This window comes from Physeter macrocephalus, chromosome 14, assembly GCF_002837175.3.
Source record: "Physeter macrocephalus isolate SW-GA chromosome 14, ASM283717v5, whole genome shotgun sequence".
NCBI classification, from domain to species: Eukaryota; Metazoa; Chordata; class Mammalia; order Artiodactyla; family Physeteridae; genus Physeter; species Physeter macrocephalus.
Genome location: NC_041227.1, coordinates 12,958,422 through 12,976,685, shown reverse-complemented (window position 1 = coordinate 12,976,685; position 18,264 = coordinate 12,958,422). Strand labels below are relative to the sequence as shown.

At 38.9% G+C, this 18,264-nt stretch overlaps 1 protein-coding gene and 1 pseudogene across 6 annotated transcripts in view; one reads left to right on the top strand and one right to left on the bottom strand.

Annotated features, from left to right (window-relative positions):
• NCOA3 (nuclear receptor coactivator 3) overlaps nt 1–18,264 on the top strand; it is a 121,746-nt gene that overhangs the window by 82,396 nt on the left and 21,086 nt on the right. For all 6 annotated transcript variants that reach the window (XM_024128329.3, XM_024128331.3, XM_024128327.3 and 3 more), the window contains 10 exons: nt 9,911–10,015; nt 10,897–11,069; nt 11,547–11,647; nt 12,850–13,024; nt 13,685–13,873; nt 14,048–14,149; nt 15,027–15,167; nt 15,437–15,584; nt 16,331–16,722; nt 16,903–17,774. In XM_024128329.3, the coding sequence (XP_023984097.1) occupies nt 9,927–10,015; nt 10,897–11,069; nt 11,547–11,647; nt 12,850–13,024; nt 13,685–13,873; nt 14,048–14,149; nt 15,027–15,167; nt 15,437–15,584; nt 16,331–16,722; nt 16,903–17,774 (2,382 nt within the window). In that variant the 5' untranslated portion in view covers nt 9,911–9,926. The remainder of the gene's footprint in view (nt 1–9,910; nt 10,016–10,896; nt 11,070–11,546; nt 11,648–12,849; nt 13,025–13,684; nt 13,874–14,047; nt 14,150–15,026; nt 15,168–15,436; nt 15,585–16,330; nt 16,723–16,902; nt 17,775–18,264) is intronic.
• LOC102984748 (ubiquitin-40S ribosomal protein S27a-like) lies at nt 6,732–7,222 on the bottom strand (annotated as a pseudogene).

Below are 18,264 nucleotides of genomic sequence, written 5' to 3'. Positions count from 1 at the left end.
ATTATTAACTATAGATAGAGGAAAAGAATGACCAGGACCTGAGATTTACACTGTTTTCTGGCATATGTCTACACCAAGGTAGTTTATTGTAGATACTGTTTATATGCATTTTCTCTGTTTTTAAAAAACTGTATGCTGGTAGGTTTCCTATCAGTTGTGCCTTCATTTTAACACTTAACCAAATAATGTTGTTATAATTGTATGTTCCTTTCTTCTGCTTGCCTGAGAGTTCTAGCAATGTGTGGTGTCATTTATCTCTCTTTCCTGGTCCTCAAATGATCTGGGCATGCAAATGTTTGAACGGAAATGGAATTAAATTTAAAAAATGGATTGCATTAGGTGGTTCATACTTTATCCTACTAAACATGACAGGTTATCAACAACACAACAAAAGGATATTGCAAGTTAGCTTTTTTATTTGAAACTACCCCCCCTGCCCTTGTCTCCTTTCAGTTCTTATCCTCTATACCAGGGTTGAATTAAAACATAAAGGTAGGAGATACTCACTGGAAGAGTCATCTGGCTGGTGAGGAAATGGCCATAGTGGCTCCATGTTTATGGACTTTTCTCTTCCCCTGCCTCTTCTTGTCCCCTAAACACACACAGGTTCTATGTTGTTTACTTTCTTTGCTCCATGGTGCTGGTTCTCTTGGAGCTGCACAGAAGATTGAAATAAACCTCTCATTTTATATTTTGGAAAATATAATCTTGCAGGATTAAGCCTAACTGGTGATGACTGTATACTAAAATTGTCTTTTGAGTGAGAGCATCAATTTGCAACTTGTATTTTGGGTAGTTCATTTATGTATGGATGTCTCATCAGTCTCTCCCGAGGGTAATTTTTTTTCTAATTGGCTTGATCAGCCTCTGCTTTTACATAATGCTTCAAGCAGTTTTCGGTAAATCAGTTCAAATCCACAGTTGTATGAAAATTTCCTTAAGCTACTGGGATTCTCAGGAGACACCCAGAAATACTCCCTAATTGGCGTATTTAATCATACCTTGTATAAATCAGGCAAACAAGCCTGATGAATAAACTGAATTACTGGTGGGGTATTCAGAAGTTCTTGGCTCCAGCATTTAATCTTAGAAAACCCAAGAATGAAAATATGACAGATTATTTTGGGTATAGTTCATGCTTTTCTGATCTAAGTTTCCTTCTTGCCATGTGAGCCACTAACTGTTGGTTTCAATTGGAAATAAAGGTCATGGTTAATAGTAGACCACCTCAGAGGGCCACTTATCTGGTGACCTGTAGAGTAATGGTTGGTTTTTAGGAGCTTGAGGGGAATAGCAGCATTAGTACCTGCTGAGCTGGAGCACCTCCTTGCCTCTGACCCTAATACTACATGCCCCTAAACCCTGCATGTAACAACTTCTCAGTGTTCTTACTGATGAGCTGAGACATTTTCTGGTTAATTGGTTGGAAATGGTGTGACTCAACCGTATAAGTGGTTTATTTTTTTTTGAGGGGGGGTGGGTGGTGGATAAAATGCCCAAGGAACATTTGGTACATATTTTGTTGATTATAGAGTCTGAAAATATTGTAATCCCAGCTCTGCCATCTAGTATCTGTGTGTGATCTAGATACTTCTTTATCTGTAAAATGGGAGTAATACATACTTCGGAGAGTCGTGAGAAATTATACAGAATATGTGATATGCCCAGCACTGTACTGCCACAAAAGTTATTTGTCCCCTTCCCTCTCCCTTATTGATTTAGGAAAATAAAATATTTTAGTTGGTCTTTAGGCCATATGAGATTTACTGGGTAACTTATCTCCTCCTCATTTTGGCATGGCATGGCTTTTCTTAGGGTCTTCCGCCCCCCGCCCCCCCCGCCCCCCACCAATAACTTCTTGCTCACCTGATGGACACTAGCATTGTTGTTTGATATCTCTTCCTTTTGGACAGGGAGTACTTCCTGTATCTTTGTCCATCTGGCTAATTTGTTGTACATAATCAAGATTTCCCATCCTGTCTTAAACTGTGAATAACCAAAGGGAAAGCTAGTTAATGCTGCTAAGCCACATATCATTTTCATGGCTTTTGAGCTGGCAGATATAATTCTTTGTTGCTTTTAGAGTTAAAGAATGTTCATTTTCTAACAGTTTATTGTATTCTATCTGATTTATCATGAATCTGCTTACGACTTTTCCAAATAATATAGAAATAGGTAGCATTATATTTTGAGAGCATTGAATTTATTGTAAATTGCTATTATTCTGTATTAAAGTAGTTGTATAGAATATGTTGCTTAAATGTAATCTTAAAGTGTGCATTGTCATATTAATATATTTTAGTATAGCATAGAACTTTTAAGTAGAAACATTTTATACGAGGAAAATAATTGTAAAAATGGCTCAAGGATCTAGACAGTCGAATTCACATTGAAGGATAGAATACATTTTGGATCTTTGGATCCGATTCACCTGGAAGTGTGCTTGAGGTGTATCTCCAGTTTAACAATCAGTTGGGGGACATCTCTTCATTAGCACTGCAAATTAAAACTACAATGAGGTATCGCTTCACACTGGTCAGAATGGCCATTATCAAAAAAGCTAGAAAGAATAAATGCTGGAAAGGGTGTGGTGAAAAGGGAACCCTCCTACACTGTTGGTGGGAATGTGAATTGATATAACCACTGTGGAAAAAACAGTATGGAGTTTCCTTAAAAAACTAAAAATAGAACTACCGTATGACCCAGCAATCCCACTACTGGGTATATGCCCTGAGAAAACCATAATTCAGAAAGAGACATGCACCACAGTGTTCATTGCAGCACCATTTACAATAGCCAGGACATGGAACCAACCTAAACGTCCATCGACAGATGAGTGGATAAAGAAGATGTGGGTGAAGTAAAAGTCAGAAAGAAAAACAAATACTGTATGCTAACACATATGTATGGAATCTTAAAAAAAATGGTACTGATGACCCTAGTTGCAGGGCAGGAATAAAGAGGTAGACATAGAGAATGGACTTGATGACATAGGGTGGGGGGGCGAAGCTGGGGTGAAGTGAGAGTGGCATCGACGTATATACACCACGGAATGTGAAATAGTTGGCTGGTGAGAAGCAGCAGCGTAGCACAGGGAGATCGGCTCGGTGCTTTGCGATGACCTAGAGGCATTGCAGCTCTATTTACGATAGCCAGGACATGGAAGCAACCTAAGTGTTCATCGACAGATGAATGGATAAAGAAGATGTGGCACATATATACAATGGAATATTACTCAGCCATAAAAAGAAATGAAATTGAGTTATTTGTAGTGAGGTGGATGGACCTAGAGTCTGTCATACAGAGTGAAGTAAGTCAGAAAGAAAAACAAATACTGTATGCTAACACATATGTATGGAATCTTAAAAAAAATGGTACTGATGACCCTAGTTGCAGGGCAGGAATAAAGAGGTAGACATAGAGAATGGACTTGATGACATAGGGTGGGGGGGCGAAGCTGGGGTGAAGTGAGAGTGGCATCGACGTATATACACCACGGAATGTGAAATAGTTGGCTGGTGAGAAGCAGCAGCGTAGCACAGGGAGATCGGCTCGGTGCTTTGCGATGACCTAGAGGGGTGGGATAGGGAGGGTGGGAGGGAGGCTCAAGAGGGAGGGGATATGGGACATGTGTATGCATATGGCTGATGCGCTTTGTTGTGCAACAGAAACTAACACGGTACTGTGAAGCAATTATACTCCAATAAAGATGTAGAAAAAAAACGTGCACACACACACAAAAATACAGGTATGCACCTTACTATTGGATAAGAGTACAGGTTGCCCAGGGGTAGGGCAGGTATATATTGTGGTCCTAATTTCTTTTCTACTCAACTGTGTAGATGATAATCTTTAATTGTAAGGAATCAGAATTTAGAAGGGGCTCAATATTAATAGACTGTTCTTATACTCAGAGATACTGGGAGACTCTTGTGCTATATTATTTCCCATTTGAATGTGGATTTTACCAATTCTATATATTCTTCAAACTAGATGGGTTGTAATTTAAGATGTAAAAATGTAAGCTGTGCACTTACTGATCTGTGTTTCTTAACCTTTTGAACTTCTTGGGGAGGGGGATATTGATCTACTCATGGGCCTTGTACATGTTCTGTCCCCCTCTCCCACCCTAATTCTTTTTTTTTTTTTTTTTTTTTTTTTGGTGGTACGCGGGCCTGTCACCGCCGCAGCCTCTCCCATCGCGGAGCACAGGCTCCGGACGCGCAGGCCCAGCGGCCACGGCCCACGGGCCCAGCCGCCCCGCGGCACGCCGGATCCCCCCGGACCGGGGCACGAACCCGCGCCCCCCGCATCGGCAGGCGGACCCCCAACCACTGCGCCACCAGGGAAGCCCCCACCCTAATTCTTGACTAGTGACTGAAAATGGTCTAGATTTAGTGTGTATATGCTAAGCATTTACCTTTCATACCTTCAAAAGAATAATTTACCAAACTAGATAATATATCCCCCCAGATAAATAGAGTTTGAGTCTGGCTCCGCCAGTGAGTAGACAACAGACTTGGCAAGTAAAACAAATGCTATTTATAATTTTTTATGTTCATAGCTAATATTAATGCCAAATAAATAGAAAACTGTACATAAAGAGTTTGTCATAGTCATCTGTGCTCAGGAATCATTATATTATTGTATATGCTGAAACTATTTTTTGGGGGGTGCAGGAAATGCTTCTGTTTATTATTTCTAATGTTGAACATTTTCTTCAGCCAAATGAAATTCAAAGGATGTATTTATTCTACTTTGATTTTTTTGTTATACAGTATTTTGTCATTCCAACTTGGACATCATGTGGTTTTTTAGGCATGGTACAGTGATTGTAGTACCAAGGTTTGTCCCTAACTAAGAACTAGAAAAAGAAATCTGTCAAACCTGTTCCTAAAAAAATAGAATGTGAAAATTATTTTGTATCTTAAATAGTTCTATTGATATCTTCATGTTTGAGTAAACACCACTACTGTGGTTTTTATTTTTCTATTTTTAAAATATGTATGTATGTATTTATTTATTTTGGCTGTGCCGGGTCTTAGTTGTGGCACATGGGATCTTTAGTTGCAGCACGCGAACTCGTAGTTGCAGCACGCGTGTGGGATCTAGTTCCCCGACCAGGGATTGAACCTGGGCCCCCTGCATTGGGAGCGTGGATTCTTACCCAGTGGACCTACCAGGGAGGTCCCACTACTGTGGTTTTAAATTAGGATCTTGCATTCGTACATTTCTGGATAATTACCTCTGTTACTAGAGATCATTGGACTCTGTGAAAGAGTAAACTTGGTAGCTTGTAGACTGCACAGTCATGTGCACGTTATAGCTTGTTGTTCTGCCACATCAAGAGAAGGAGCCACGTGTATTTGGACATAGGTAGACATATTTAGGTTTCTCTTCTATGCACATAAACATTGACTTAACATGAATGACATGTATGTATTTCTGGTTTACATGATAATTGTGATTATTTTTTTTCATACTAAGATTGTCATGGTTTTGATTCTCTATTGATGTAATTTATGTCTCTAAAATTCATTTCGGTGACATCCTATATCAACCATAGCAGTAAAAATTTTAAAAGTTTAAAGTAACCTTTGAACTTTTATAGAAATCAGAATGGAGGAAAATCTATTTTATAAAATATGACTTGATAAGTTGAATATTCCATTTACTCAGTACTTTTCAAGGCATACTTATTGATCACCTCTTATATGCTAGGCACCTTAAACTGCACTGGAGATTCAGCTTATGTGTAACAGCAAAATAAGGGAATAATACTGAGAACACAGAATAAATTACGTCTTTCAAATTAAATGCTGTTATCCACTAAAGAGTTCATTACTCAGTTTTGAGGATTCAGCTTATGTTTAACGTCAAAGTAAGGAATTACTATCTAGAATGTGGAGTAAATTATATTTTTAAAATAAAATACTGTTATTCACTGGATGGTTGACCACTCAATTTAAAAATAACCTTTGAATGAAACAAATATAAAACTAATTGTATTGAGACATGGCTACTCTATTTCTGTTTTTTTTTTAAAACTAATTTTTATTGGAGTATAGTTGCTTTACACTGTTCTATTTCTGTTCTTAAGGAATCACTTTTTCTTTTTAAATATGAAAATTGGAAATCAAAACTGAACATACTTTTTTTTTTAATAGATCTTTATTGGAGTATAATTGCTTCACAATACTGTGTTAGTTTCCATTGTACCACAAAGTGAACCAGCCATATGCAGATGAATTTTTTAACTGGTAACTTGAGAGCTCTGCTGCCTTTAAACTTCCTTTGTAGGAAACAAGTGTCAATACATTGTAGCTTCTTTTTAGGCAAGGTTATAATACCAATTCACACAAACCAATGTTTCTCAATCTGGGGATGGGGGAGGTTCCTCCCCACCCCCAGGCGTCATTTGGCAATGTCTGGATACTTTTGGTTGTGGGGAGGGGTGGTGTGCTACTGGCAGCGAGTGGGTACAGACCAGGGATGCTGTTCATCACCCTATGATACACAGGAAAGTCCCTACAACCAAGAATTATCAGTCAAAAATGTCAATACTGCTGAGGTACAAAGAAACTGGCCTGTATCTAGACAGCTGGTATCAAATACAACATAATTTTGCCAAGTACAGGTTACCTAAGAAAATAGTGCGATTAATTTGATGCTTAAAACCCACTTTTAAAATCACTGGAATAAAACTCAACATTTAAACGTTAGTTCATTAGTTCATGTCTTTTATTAACCAATATACAATCACTTGTCTTCTGGTTTGTTGAAACAATAGGTCAGACCACATTTGCCACAATAACGTCTGTCAAAGTGGCTGGCCATAAAAACTCCAACACCACATTCATCTGAAGGGCACTCCTGACGAAGGCGACTGATTTTGCCATTCTCATACACCTTATAGTATTTCAGGACAGCCAGTTTAACCTTCTTTCTCTTATGCTTGTTCTTCTTGGGAGTGGTGTAAGACTTCTTCCTTAGCACCACCATGAAGTCTCAACACAAGATGAAGAGTGGACTCCTTTTGAATGTTGTAGTCAGACAAAGTATGTCCATCTTCCAGTTGCTTGTCAGCAAAGATCAGTCTTTGCTGGTCGGGAGGAATTCCTTCCTTGTCCTGGATCTTGACCTTTACGTTTTCTATTGTATCCGAGGGTTCGACCTCGAGAGTGATAGTCTTTCCCGTCAGGGTCTTCATGAAAATCTGCATATTGGTGGCGGTGCCACCACAGATGGCGGATCCGAAAAGCTGAACATACTTTTAACTTTATTTGGAAATAATTTTAAAGTTAAAGCAAAGTTGCAAGAGAAAGAATAGTACAAAGAATTTTAAAATTTCTGCCCAGCTGAGATTCAACCAGTGTCAACAATTTGCTGGCCTCCTTTCTTTTTCTCTTCTTCCCTTCCCTTTCCCTCCTCTTCTCCTGTTACTCATTCACTTGTATGTAATCCCCCCCCCAAACATTGGAGGGTCCTTTGTGTACATAATGGCTTTTTTGTCCTAAATACTAAGAATAGGGATAGTCTCTTAAATAACCACAGTACAGAAATAAACTTCAGTAAATTTAACATTGGTAAAATACTTTTATCTATTGTCCATATTCTAAATTTTGTTAGTTGATCCAATGGTGTCGTTTATAGCATTTTCCCCCTCTAGTACAGGATCCAGTATAGGATCAAATATTGCATTTAATTGTCATTTCTCTTTAGCTTCCTTTAATCTGGAATACTTAAAGACTCTGTCTTTTATGACATTGTCATTTTTGAAGACTATAGTATTGTGGCATTGTGGGATCTGGTTACACTTTATTTTTAAATTTTTTTTTTTTGGGGGGTATGCGGGCCTCTCACTGTTGTGGCCTCTCCCGTTGCGGAGCACAGGCTCTGGACGCGCAGGCTCATCGGCCATGGCTCATGGGCCCAGCCGCTCCGCAGCATGTGGGATCTTCCCGGACCTGGGCACGAACCCGTGTGCCCTGCATCGGCAGGTGGACTCTCAACCACTGCACCACCAGGGAAGCCCTTTAAATTTTATTTTTAAAAATTTATTTGGTTGCATCGGGTCTTAGTTGTGGCAAGCGTGCTCCTTAGAGTTGTGGCAGGGAGGCTCCTTAGTTGCGGCTCCAGGGCTCCTTGGTTACAGCACATGGGCTCCTTAGTTGTGGCATGCAAACTCTTAGTTGCAGCATGCATGTGGGATTTAGTTCCCTGACCAGGGATTGAACCTGGGCCCCCTGCATTGGGAGCGCAGAGTCTTATCCACTGCGCCACCAGGGAAGTCCCCGTGGTTACACTTTAAAATCATGACATTAAGCCACGTTAGTGGGGGCTTTCTTGGTGGTGCAGTGGTTAAGAATCTGCCTGCCAGTGCAGAGGACACGGGTTCCAGCCCTGGTCTGGGAAGATCCCACATTCTGCGGGGCAACTAAACCCGTGCGCCACAGCTACTGAGCCTGAGCTCTAGATCCCGCGAGCCACAACTACCGAAGGCCACGTGCCTAGAGCCCATGCTCCGCAACAAGAGAAGCCACTGCAGTGAGACGCCGGCACACCGCAACGAAGAGTAGCCCCCGCTCGCCGCAAGCAGAGAAAGCCTGTGCACAGCAATGAAGACCCAACACAGCCAAAAATAAATAAATAAACAAACAAGTAAATAAATAAGCCACATTAGTGAAAGTTATTTTAAGTTCTTTTCTCTTTTAACTTATGTTGTGAGGAAAAAAACCACACCAAGTTCTTAAAATGTATCAGCTTTTCAGCCTTTACATTTTACTATCAAAATTATTGGTAGAATAAATTTCGTTGGTGTTTAATTCATACCTACGACATCTGGAAGATGATAATGTAATCTAAAACTTCCGATTTTGATTTTTTAAAGCTACATATTTTAAGTTTGATCAGGATCTTGTGTAAAATTTTGCATTTCTATTAATGTCTCTCATCCTGGCAGTATTGTGCCACCTAGTGGAAATTTATGTCCTTCAATGTATGTCTCAGACTAGATGGAATGCAAGATGCATTTTAACAAATGAAGAAAAAGTAGTTTGGAGTGTTTGAACTTCTCCGTTGACTTGGAATTCTTGATAGCAGTGATTGTCTTCGTAAACAAGAGTTTAAGACAAATAAAATTCTTGTTAAGTGAAGGCTTAGTAGATGTCTTAAAATTATGAGCCACTGAGTATTAAAATGTTCTTTTTTCAACAAGAAATAGCCTACATTTATTTTCTTTATCAATGCAACTTTAACTAAGGCATATTATATTTCCATCAGTTAATATTAAAATAATTGTTGTTCTGTGGATCTTGTCAAAATCCTCCCACCTGGAGTTTTATTGTTGTACATCTAATTTGTAAGCAGAATGTATTGGAGTTTACATGTTATTTACACAATCTCAGTTTATTTTGAAGTAGCAGAAGAAGAACACATTGGATGATAAATACTAAAGAAATGGTCTAAGGAAAAAATGTGCTACCTTGAAAGTAGCCTGAAAATAATTTAGATATTTATCATTTGAAGACTTCTTACCAATTGACAAGATAAGATCTTATTTGTGTATAAGTAAAATTTAGGATTTTATCAGTTGGAGAGTTGACAGTCTCTTTTTCTTACTAACTATGCAGAAGATGCCTTGTTCTTTGTGATGTATTCAATATACGCATTTTTACGCAGTCTTGAGAAACATTTGTCCTGGGGTTGGATGGACATTCTGCATAATTAAACTGGAATATGAACTCTTGAGGTCTTCAGAACAGTTGTGTACTATAAAGAATTTTGAGAATTATCTAACCATTTAGGGAAAGCAGTTCTGAATTAACAAAATGCAGCCATTCAAGCATATGACATCTTTATGAGAGTCATGAATATTTTATAATGTTTGTATCTTATTATTCTTTCTTAGTTGCTGATGTATATTCATGATGAGCGGATTAGGAGAAAACTCCTTGGATCCACTGGCCCCTGATTCACGAAAACGCAAGTTGCCATGTGATACTCCAGGACAAGGGTAAGCAGTTTATTTCCTGATACTTCACCAAGGGCGCCTCCCCTGCCTTTATTTGTTTTGAAGATAACATTTCAGCTTTCTTTATTTGCATTTTCTAGTTAGATTTGTTTGTTTGTTTTTGTCTTTGTTTAAATAATATGATTTTGCTTTGTAGTAAGTACAGTGGTACAATGATGAGATGGGGACATTCTTATGTTATAATAGAGGCTTTATGGCTGATTCAGATAGAAATGAGAATATTATACTAACTGTGTGATATTGTAAGAAGCATTTCTCAATAGAGGATGTAAGAGTTAGGAGTAGATAGACAAGATTATTACAAGTAAGAATCTTTAGTATCCTTTAAGAACATGTTATAAGTTGATATTTTGGCATTTGTGAGGTTTCATCATTCTTTTCCTGAATGAAGTTAGAAGTTTAAAAAATAGAAATAAAATACTCTATTTTATGCAGTGATACTTCATAGCTTTTTTAGTATTTGCCAAGGTCAGTATCACTTGAATTTCATTGTGATGGTTGCAAAATAAAAAACAACCTATAATTCATAAAACCTCATAATTAATAAGTAGCTATTACTGTTTTTATTATTTGTTAATTTTATTGTCTCTTCGTGGTAAAGACTATTTATCCCCATTTTCCAGATGATGAAATGAGACTAATGCCTAACTAAGGCCACTAGGCTAACAACAGGTGGACTTGAATTTAGGTTTGCATGAATTTCAACTGTATTGTACTAGGTCTCCAAGACAATGTTTTGGTAGTCTTCATGGGCTGAATTTAGTTTGTTTATATGTGAGTGTAATGGTGTTGTGTAGGCACTGATTCTGCTCATAGCTCTTTTGTGATAGATATATTTATGGCCTTTTTTCCCCCCCTCCCAGCCTTACCTGCAGTGGTGAAAAGTGGAGACGGGAGCAGGAGAGTAAATATATTGAAGAATTGGCTGAACTGATATCTGCTAATCTTAGTGATATTGACAATTTCAATGTCAAACCAGATAAATGTGCAATTTTAAAGGAAACAGTAAGACAGATACGTCAAATAAAAGAGCAAGGTAATACAAAGTAAGAAAACACTCAAGTCTTTTAGAAGGAACTTGTTAACTGTGTTCACATTTGCCTTTTGCTACCTGTTGCTTAGGTGGGAACTGCTGCTCCTTGAGGGCTAGCCTCTGTGGGGCTAGATGGACAGATGAGTTGACCAGCTTTGCTCTTTAGGAAACAGTTACCAGAATTGGAAGAAGGCCAGTGTTGCTCACCCTGTCACTTGTTAGTTCCCTTTCAGGAAGCAATGGGATAGTACATTTAGTAGGGAAAGAAAATTTAGAGTATCTTCTGTCCTCCTGGGTAACTTGGAAGTTTAATTTTAACCTTTAAAAACTGTAGCATCATTTTCTTATCAGGAAATGTGTATGTGCTTATGCACATCTGTGTGCTTGTCTCTTTGTGTCTGTTCGGGGAACAATTTGAAGGTGGATTTAATCTATAACTGATATATGTGCTATTTGTAGTATTGCCTTATGTCTTTTCAGGAAAAGCTATTTCCAGTGATGATGATGTTCAGAAAGCTGATGTATCTTCCACTGGACAAGGAGTTATTGATAAAGACTCCTTAGGACCACTTTTACTTCAGGCAAGTATAAGGTTTTAGCTATACGATAAGCTGTGTTGATTTAAAAAGAAAGAAAGAAAGAAAGAAAAAATCTTGGCTAGGATATGAGAGCAAAAAAAATGTTTCTTTTCATGAGGTAGAACTCAGTATTCTGAATATGATGATAAAATGCTCTTATATTTAAAATATACATAACTCATGAGGTCCTGTGGCGCGCTGCCCCCCCCCCCCCAGTAAAAATGCATTTGGGCATATTTTAGCTCAGACTTTTTTGTGTATTTTTGCATAATTGATAGTATGGCACACTACAGTTTTATATTTTGGAGGAAGTTTTAAGACTTAAAATACATGTTTTTTTGTAAGTAGTTATCTTAAATAGATTGAGTTAAGCTATAGCACTTACAGAATGTTTCTTTTTAAGTCATGACCTGAAGCCCTTTATTCATGTTCACTTACCAGCTGTTTTTGTTCCAGTTAGTTTGTTCCAGCTACTTTTTAGTTGATCAGTTCAGTTCCTCTTTGTAAATTCTCACTAAGGAGTGGTATAGTTCCTGTAGCTTGACTTGATAGCAAATGGAAAAATGGGAAGCACAAAGGATGATTTTTCATATTTTTAAAAACTCCTTTGAAGAAGTAATTCTTCAAAAATTAGGTGTTAATTCAGATTTTGTCTTTACTGTCATCTTTTCAGATTGTCTTTTTCATACAACCCTGTATTGATGGTACTAATGTTAATAGAAATGATGGCTTATAGTTGTTAAATCAACAGTTCTTTTTTTCAAATTCTGTTTAGTACTAAGGCTGGTGTCTTAGTCTGCTAAGGCTGCCATAACAAAATACCACAGACTGCGTGTCTTAAACAGCAGAAATTTATTTCTACAGTTCTGGAGGCTGGAAGTCCAAGATCAAGGTGTTGGCAGGCTTGGTTTCTCCTGAGACCTACCTCTCTCCTTGGCTTGTAGATGGCTGCCTTCTCCTTGTGTCTTCATGTGACCTTTTCTCTGTGTGTGTGCATTTCTGGTGTCTGTCTCTCTTCTCATAAGAACACCAGTCCTATTGGATTAGAGCTACCCTTATGACCTCATTTAGCCTTAATTACCTCCTGAAAGGCCCTATCTCCAAATACAGTCACATTGAGGTTTAGGGCTTCAACATACGAGTTTTGGTGGGGGAGGGGATACAGTTCAGTCCATAATAGCCGATATTAACATATCCCACTTCAGGCATTGGATGGCTTCCTGTTTGTGGTGAATCGTGAAGGAAACATTGTATTTGTGTCAGAAAATGTCACCCAGTACCTGCAATATAAGCAGGAGGACCTGGTTAACACAAGTGTCTACAATATCTTGCATGAAGAAGACAGAAAGGATTTTCTTAAAAACTTACCGAAATCTACAGGTAGGCTTTTAATGTGTATCTTCCTTTTTAAAGAAAATATTTATTTATTTGGCTGTGCTGGATCTTAGTCGCGGCACGCGGGATCTTTGTTGCCACATGCGGGATCTTCATTGTGGCACCGGGGGATCTTTAGTTGTGGCATGTGGGATCTAGTTCACTGAGCCAGCGATCGAACCTGGGCCCCCTGCATTGGGAGCACGGAGTCTTAGCCCCAGACCACCAGGGAAGTCCCTGTATTTTCTAAGTAAGTTAAAAAAATTTCTTTTTCTTGATCATTTCCTAGAAAATTGAATATACCTTTTAGAAAGCCAAGTGATGATTTATGTAGAACAGGGCAAGTGGTAGATAGGAAAATTTTCAAATACAAATTTAGAGTTTGGTATACGTTTCATGGGTCTAAGATACACAGTGAGTCACAAAATATAAGTGAGATACCTGTTGAATTTGAAATTGAAATTATTCCAGTGTTTTATATATTGCCACTTTGAAATGTTATTGTAGAGATTACTATGGAAGATGTATAATGAGAAAATATGTATAGCTTAAATGCTGCTTTTTTTTTCAATTGGAGTATAGTTGATTTACAGCTTAAATTTTTGATGATAGTCATGGACTGAATTGCCACCTTTTAAAAAACTCCTTTCAATTTGTTTTCTAAAGTTAATGGAGTTACCTGGACAAATGAGACCCAGCGACAAAAAAGCCATACATTTAATTGCCGTATGTTGATGAAAATACCACCTGACATTCTGGAAGACATAAACACTAGTCCTGAAATGCGCCAGAAATATGAAACGATGCAGTGCTTTGCCCTGTCCCAGCCACGGGCTATGATGGAGGAAGGAGAAGGTGAGAGTCATCACATGCTTGTGGTGATTATCAAACAATAGCAGCCAAACTTGTAGTTTTGTAATTTCCATTGTTGTAATTCTTCCCACTGAATTCCATGTTCTTACTTGCCTGTTGAATAGACACATCCAAAGGTTAAGTATAATCCTTACCTGGTTAAATTTTCTATTGTAGATTTGCAATCCTGTATGATCTGTGTGGCACGCCGCATTACCACAGGAGAAAGAGCATTTCCATCAAATCCTGAGAGCTTTATTACTAGACATGATCTTTCAGGTAAAAACTGTGCATGTGTGTACGTTTGGTTCATTTTGAAAATTTTTATAAAAGTTAACTTTCTACAGCCTGCACTATCATTTAAGTGCCTACACTGTAACGAATACTTTGCATGGATTATTTCCTATGTTTCTTATAATATTATTTTTAAAAATTTAATTTAATTTTTTATTTTATTTATTTTTGGCTGCGTTGGGTCTTTCTTGCTGCGCGTGGCTTTCTCTAGTTGCAGAGAGTGGGGGCTACTCTTCGTTGTGGTGTGTGGGCTTCTCATTGTGGTGGTTTCTCTTGTTGTGGAGCACGGGCTCTAGGCACGTAGGCTTCAGTAGTTGGGGCACATGGCCTCGGTAGTTGTGGCTCGCTGGCTTTAGAGCTCAGGCTCACTAGTTGTGGCGCATGGGCTAAGTTGCTCCACGGCATGTGGGATCTTCCTGGTCCAGGACTCGAACCCGTGCCCCCTGCATTGGCAGGTGGATTCTTTACCACTGTGCCACCGGGGAAGTCCCTTATGTTTCTTATACAACCTTAGGAGAGATTCAACAAAACCCTGGGCATTTAAGTTGGGTGTATTTGACACTTAAAATCCCTCAGATAAACACACAAAAAAATGTAGATGCACCTGGCTTTCTCTCCAAATAGCATTTCATATCAGAAGCCAGTATTTCTTTTCTGTAACTTCAAATCCATTTTTCATAAAGAAGTGCATTTCAAAAATACGGGTAATTTAATGGGAATTACTGGGAGTAATTCTTGACATCAACATGAATTTCAGTTTTGGTCTGCCCTTTTTTGCCCATGAGAGTAAAGAATTAAAGTCAGTGCAGTTGATGATGCACAGTGATGAAATTAAACACAGTGACAATTTTCTGTTTAATAGGAAAAGTTGTCAACATAGATACAAATTCACTGAGATCTTCCATGAGGCCTGGTTTTGAAGATATAATCCGAAGGTGTATCCAGAGATTTTTTAGTCTTAATGATGGGCAGTCATGGTCCCAGAAACGTCACTATCAAGAAGGTAAAGAATTTGGAGGTTAATTCTGGATCTTGTTTGTCATTGTGTTTGATGTGCTATAGAGCAATAAGTATATACATGACCATAGTTGTTTTTGTCTTTGTGGGGCAGGAAAATGATTCTTGAGCATTCCTGTTAGCCTAATTTTGGTGGGGTCCAGTCTTTCACTGGATTTTGAAAATGTTGGACTTGTATATTTCCTTTCTGTTTTCTCCTGTATGCATTTGTTTTGCCAGTTGTAGTTACTAGTAATGGGATATTTTCTCCAAAAGCTTATATCCATGGCCATGCAGAAACCCCGGTGTATCGATTCTCTTTGGCTGATGGCACTATAGTGACTGCACAAACAAAAAGCAAACTCTTCCGAAATCCTGTAACAAATGATCGTCACGGCTTTGTCTCAACCCACTTTCTTCAGAGGTAATGATAGATTACTTTGTATTCTCATTAAATGCAGCAGTGTTCTTGAGATGCTTTATTATTAGTGTAAAAAGGGAGGAAAATCAAGAAGAAAAGCAGGCAGTGGTTGGGTTTGCTGAAGTGCACTTAGATTCCTGAAGTATGTTTTCTTTAAGGTTATATTTTTATGTGTAAATGAGGATTTGTTCATTAAGTAATTAATTCCTGGGAAAGCTGGAGGATGGGAAGGCTAGTGGATAGAAGAATACATAAAATCTGACTACCTCTGTTACTTTTCATTTCTAATGATATATTACATTGCTTTTAGGAATTGAATTTAAAATTCGAAGGTAGACTTCAAGAAGAAATAGTTACTGTTGCTGTTGCTAATGGTAAATGAGCAACACATGAAGGAGCAGGCTATTCACCCATTAATTATCTTGAGTAATTTGCAGGCACCTCCAGGTTAACCCCTGGTATATGGGAACTCTTGTAAAGCCCCACTGAGATTCCAGCTAACATAGCTTTGGGCCCTTCGTGGTGCTCTGATGGTGTCACTCATTTAGATTCTGTGGCTTATTAAAAGTATGTTATTAGATTAATAACTGATCAGTGTCTAGATTGTTACTGTCACTAGGCATTGGAATGGCGCCTAAGAAGTTAAGTTTCTGGGACACTTACTTCATCCTTAAAAATAAAAAATTTGATTCAGGCTTTTAACACATGCCTGTAATTTTTTAGTAAAACATTGTTGTGTTTCTTTGCAGGGAACAGAATGGGTATAGACCAAACCCGAATCCTGTTGGACAAGGCATTAGACCTCCAGCAGCTGGATGCAACAGTTCGGTAGGCAGCATGAACATGTCGCCAAACCCCGGCTTGCAGATGCTGAGCAGCAGGGCCTACGGCTTGGCTGAGCCCGGCCCCACAGGGCAGATGAGTGGAGCCAGGTATGGGCCTTCCGGTAGCATAGCTTCAGTGAACCCTGGGCCAGGCATGCAGTCACCATCTTCCTACCAGAACAACAACTATGGTCGCAACATGAGTAGCCCTCCACATGGGAGTCCTGGTCTTGGCTCCAGCCAGCAGAATATTATGATTTCTCCTCGTAATCGTGGGAGTCCAAAGATGGCCTCACATCAGTTTTCTCCTGTTGCAGGTATTTGTGTTACATTTCCTTTTCTTTATTTTTTTCTTTTTCAGTAATTCTTTTCTTTCCATACCACTGTAATTCTTGTAAAGTTAATTCATTTTAAAACAGAAACTGTGGAGTGTTAAGTAGTGTTTTGTTATAGCGTCTGATTGTCTAATTCTTTTCCTGACTTTTCTCCAAATCCAGGTGTGCACTCTCCCATGGGATCTTCTGGCAATACTGGGAGTCACAGCTTTTCTAGCAGCTCTCTCAGTGCCCTTCAAGCTATTAGTGAGGGAGTAGGGACTTCTCTTTTATCTACTCTGTCTTCACCAGGTCCCAAATTGGATAACTCTCCCAATATGAATGTAAGTCAACCAAGTAAAATGAACAGTCAAGATTCCAAGAGTCCCCTAGGCTTGTATTGTGACCAGAATCCAGGGGAGAGTTCAATGTGTCAGTCAAATAGCAGAGATCACCTCAATGACAAAGAAAGTAAGGAGAGCAGTGTGGAAGGGCCAGAGAATCAGCGGGGTCCTCTGGAAAGCAAAGGTCACAAAAAATTACTACAGTTACTTACCTGTTCTTCTGAGGACCGGGGTCATTCCTCCTTGACCAACTCGCCCCTGGATTCAAGTTGTAAAGACTCTTCCATTAGTGTCACCAGCCCCTCTGGGGTCTCCTCTTCGACATCTGGAGGAGTGTCCTCCACATCCAATATGCACGGGTCACTGCTGCAAGAGAAGCACCGGATTTTGCACAAGTTGCTGCAGAATGGGAATTCACCGGCTGAGGTAGCCAAGATTACCGCCGAAGCCACTGGGAAAGACACTAGCAGTACAGCGTCTTGTGTAGAAGGAAACGTCAAGCAGGAGCAACTAAGCCCTAAGAGAAAGGAAAATAATGCTCTGCTTAGGTACCTGCTGGACAGGGATGATCCTAGTGACACGCTCTCCAAAGAACTACAGCCCAAAGTGGAAGGCAGCGTAGACAGTAAAGTGAGCCAGTGCAGCAGCTCCACCATCCCGAGCTCAAGTCAAGGGAAGGACGCCAAAATTAAGGCAGAAACAAATGAAGAGGTAACTTGTCTTCTGTATATTCCAGCTTAGGCATTGTATTTCAGCATTGCATTTCTGTGTTAGAAAGACAATGTGTTATACACAAATTCTTACCTTCTGTTTTAGGTTTATTTAATGGAAGTTAATCTGGAGCTGTCACTTTTTTGGTAGCTCTTCTGAGCATCAGTGAAGTGTATTATGATGCAGTGTAGAAATAATCAGATATGTATGCTTTCAAATGTGACTATACCTCATTAGTAGCCAATTTGAAATCTTTCATGGAAGTTTTTATTATTGGAATGAGCACATTGGGTCATTAAGTGTATGGTAGAAATGGGAAAAACCTTTTGTATTAGGCAACAGAATTTTGATTTTTACCTAAGATCAAGTTTCATATACATGATCACATTCTATACAAGCATTTCCCAGACTCCTCTTGAGGAACACTATTCTGGAAGATGTTAATATGCACCTGAGAAAATTAAAAGTCTTGGAGAAGTCCTATTGTTAG